General features: G+C 62.0%; 1 protein-coding gene across 1 annotated transcript in view; it reads left to right on the plus strand.

Annotated features, from left to right (window-relative positions):
- BTBD2 (BTB (POZ) domain containing 2) overlaps nt 1–1025 on the plus strand; it is a 6542-nt gene extending 5517 nt beyond the window's left edge. Inside the window, exon 5 of the mRNA XM_008581188.1 lies at nt 21–1025. Coding sequence (XP_008579410.1) covers nt 21–243 — 223 coding nt within the window. The 3' untranslated portion in view covers nt 244–1025. The remainder of the gene's footprint in view (nt 1–20) is intronic.
- The last annotated feature ends 2372 nt before the right edge of the window (nt 1026–3397 follow it).

A 3397-nucleotide genomic window follows, 5' to 3' on the forward strand; every position in this document is an offset into this window, starting at 1 on the left:
GCGCCCCTCCCCCGGCCCAGCGCCCTGGGGACCCGACCCGGAGGGTCCGGACCTCACGGTGTCCCCACCCCCACCCCGCAGGGCCCAGACTCCCACTACGGCACCAAAGGCCTGCGCAAGGTGACGCACGAGTCGCCCACGACGGGGGCCAAGACCTGTTTCACCTTCTGCTACGCGGCCGGGAACAACAATGGCACGTCGGTGGAGGACGGCCAGATCCCCGAGGTCATCTTCTACACCTAGGCTGTGCCCGCCACCTCCCCGGGTCCCTGGGGACGGGCACGAGCGTGGAGACAATCCCTCAGGACGCGGGGGCGGCGCTGTCCTGCCCTGTCCCGGCCAGCCCGGGCAAGGGTCTGCCGGGTCCCTGCAACTCAGGGCCCTCTGACCAAGTCGCCTGACCACGAGGAGGTTCGTGTCGGGTGTCGTCTTGTGTTTCTGTTTAACTGCACGTCGCAATGCATCTGGGATTCCCATCTCTGCGGGAGACGGTGTGCGGGGAGCGCCTAGAAGCCATGGGTTTGGGTCTTGTGTTCCTTCTTGTCCGTTCATCGGGGTCACTGGGGCCCGGTCAGCCCCGCGCCCCCACCTCCGGGACACTGGCCCGAGTCCCAGGAGCAGGATGCAAGGGGCGCCGGAGCTCCTGCGCCGCCCCCCAGGCCCACCCCTGGCCCAGGCGGGAGCGAGGTGCTGTTTGCACCCGCGTCCACCGGTGGGACCTGCCGAGGTCGTCGCTGTCCAGCCCCTGGGGACAGCCCCCTCCTGCCCCGCAGACAGGGCGGGGCCTCAGACCCCGTGTGCCTGGAGGGACAATGCCGTGGGTCCCCAGCTGGCCCGAGGTGGGTTCCAGAGGGCCCCACCTGCCTGTACATACTGCAGTCCTGGCCCTCACCGGCCCGTGTGTATCTGCCCAGTGACTCCTTCTGGAACCTGCATCCTCCCCAAAGCCATGGAAGGTGTGCCCTCCTCACACCGCATCCCCAAATAGTTTTTTTTAAATAAAGGAAAGAAATGCATCACCCTGAGCCACCGACTCATTCTTCCCACCGGGCGCTGTCTATCCTCCCGTTGGGGCAGTGAGTGTGCAGCAGGCAGGGCTGGGGCCAGCAGCCCAGGCAGCTTTGGGTCGTGGCCCCGTGCACGGACAGCTCCTGCCCTCCTCGCAGGGCACTGCTCCCCACTGTAAGAGCCACCAACCTCACCCCTTGGGGGTCTGCCCTCACTCCAGAGGCCACGCGAGGCAACCTGGGACCCAGCGTCCATCCTCCTAAGCACCCACAGCCCAGGCTGTGCTTAGGGCGAGCTGGGGGCCCCTACCCCACCATCGTCACATTCCTATATCTTGCTCCTGCCTCCTTGCTGTGCAGCGTAGGGACAACTGGGGAGGGCGGGCAGTGTGCCCACTGCAAGGACCGTGAGCAGGTCCTGGCTGCCCTCGGTGTGGCCCCTATGGGTCCTTCCAGCACCTTCCAGAGTGTCAGCTGCCTGGTTGTTTCTAGAGACCTGCTGAATTTATGGGATTAAGGATGTTGAGACAGGAGGTCATCTTGGGTTATGAGGGGCCCAGTGTCCTCACAGGGTCTTCATAAGGGAGGCAAGAGGGTCAGAGTCCGAGAGACTGGAAGATGCTGCGCTGCTGGCTTTGCAGACACGCCAAGGGCTGCGGGTGCCTCTGGACACTGAGAAAGGACACGGATCCTCCCTGGAGTCTCCAGGAAGGACCAGCCCTGCCCACGCCTTTCTTTCCTTTTTTTTTTTTTCTGGCAGCTGGCTGGTCCGGGGATCTGAACCCTTGAGCTTACTGTTATAACACCGCGCTCTAACCAACTGAGCTAACCAGTGAGCCCGCATGCCTTGACTTCTGCCCAGTGAAGCCTGTGTCAGACTCTGACCTCCAGAACGCCAAAAGGATGAGTGTTTTGCTTTAGCCATCAAGCATGGGGTCCCTGTTGTGGCTGTGAGAGGAGCCTCAGAGAACACCGTTTCTTTCTTGGAGGCACCAGAGATGGGCATTGCAGGCAGAGCCAAGAGAAGAAAGTCCACTGTATGAGGCAGCTTTTTTCCCAAGGGCATTTTCCCAAAGTTAGCACCAGGGAAAGGAGCCAAGTAGAAACTGGAGCTCTACTGGTTGAGGAGACAGGGCCCAGGGTTTGGGGGGGGGGGGGGGGGGGGCAGGGCCCAGGGCTTGGGGGGGGGGGGGGGGCAGGGCCCAGGGCTTGGGGGGGGGGGGGGGGCAGGGCCCAGGGCTTGGGGGGGGGGGGGGGGCAGGGCCCAGGGCTTGGGGGGGGGGGGGGGGCAGGGCCCAGGGCTTGGGGGGGGGGGGGGGGCAGGGCCCAGGGCTTGGGGGGGGGGGGGGGGCAGGGCCCAGGGCTTGGGGGGGGGGGGGGGGCAGGGCCCAGGGCTTGGGGGGGGGGGGGGGGCAGGGCCCAGGGCTTGGGGGGGGGGGGGGGGCAGGGCCCAGGGCTTGGGGGGGGGGGGGGGGCAGGGCCCAGGGCTTGGGGGGGGGGGGGGGGCGGGGATACAAGGACAAAATCCTGGGGAAAAGGAAACTGAGAGGAGGCGGCCCTGAGAATCTGCACGGCTGCTCTCGATGCTGGGGTGTCTCCTCAAGCACATGTGTACAGGGCGAGACTTCAAGAAACCCAGCAGGAGGCAGCTGCCAGGGCCAAAGGGCTGAACAGATCCAGAGCTGTGGGGTGCAGGGAGCAGGCACTGGAGGTGCGGTTCTGCCGAGGTAGAGGCCTCACAGAACACTCTGGGCTCCCGGTAGCACATCAGGGGGGCCCTGCACCAGGAGGAAGGGCAACACCCTAGAGGAGACACAAGTGCAAAGCCTCAACAGCATCCCAGGGAGCTGCCGTGACCTAGCTCTCTGACAAAAGTGACACGTAACCTTCTGGAGAAAGACAACAGCAGCACAAGCCTCCATGCTTCGTCATTCACAGTGTTCAGCACCCGTCCCAAAATCACAAAGCATGCTCTAAAGATAGGACGACAGAGAAAGAAAAAAGAACATGGGAACAGACCCATTAGTATTTCAGAAATGGGAGTTTTCAGAAAATGTATATATTCAAGACAGTAGAAGAAATGATGGACAAAATAGATGAAGAATTCCAAGAGTGGGAATATACACGTATCTACATCTGCCATTCTAGAATGGAAAAATTAAGAACTCACTTAACAAGACTAACTGTAGACTGCACACAGCAGAAGACAGCATTAGTGGGCCGGCCTGTGGCTCACTCGGGAGAGTGTGGTGCTGATAACACCAAGGCCACGGGTTCGGATCCCATATAGGGATGGCCGGTTTGCTCACTGGGTGAGTGTGGTGCTGACAACACCAAGTCAAGGGTTAAGATCCCCTTACCGGTCATCTTTAAAAAAAAAAAAAAAAAAA

This window comes from Galeopterus variegatus, unplaced genomic scaffold, assembly GCF_000696425.1.
Source record: "Galeopterus variegatus unplaced genomic scaffold, G_variegatus-3.0.2 Scaffold2290, whole genome shotgun sequence".
Classification (NCBI taxonomy): Eukaryota; Metazoa; Chordata; class Mammalia; order Dermoptera; family Cynocephalidae; genus Galeopterus; species Galeopterus variegatus.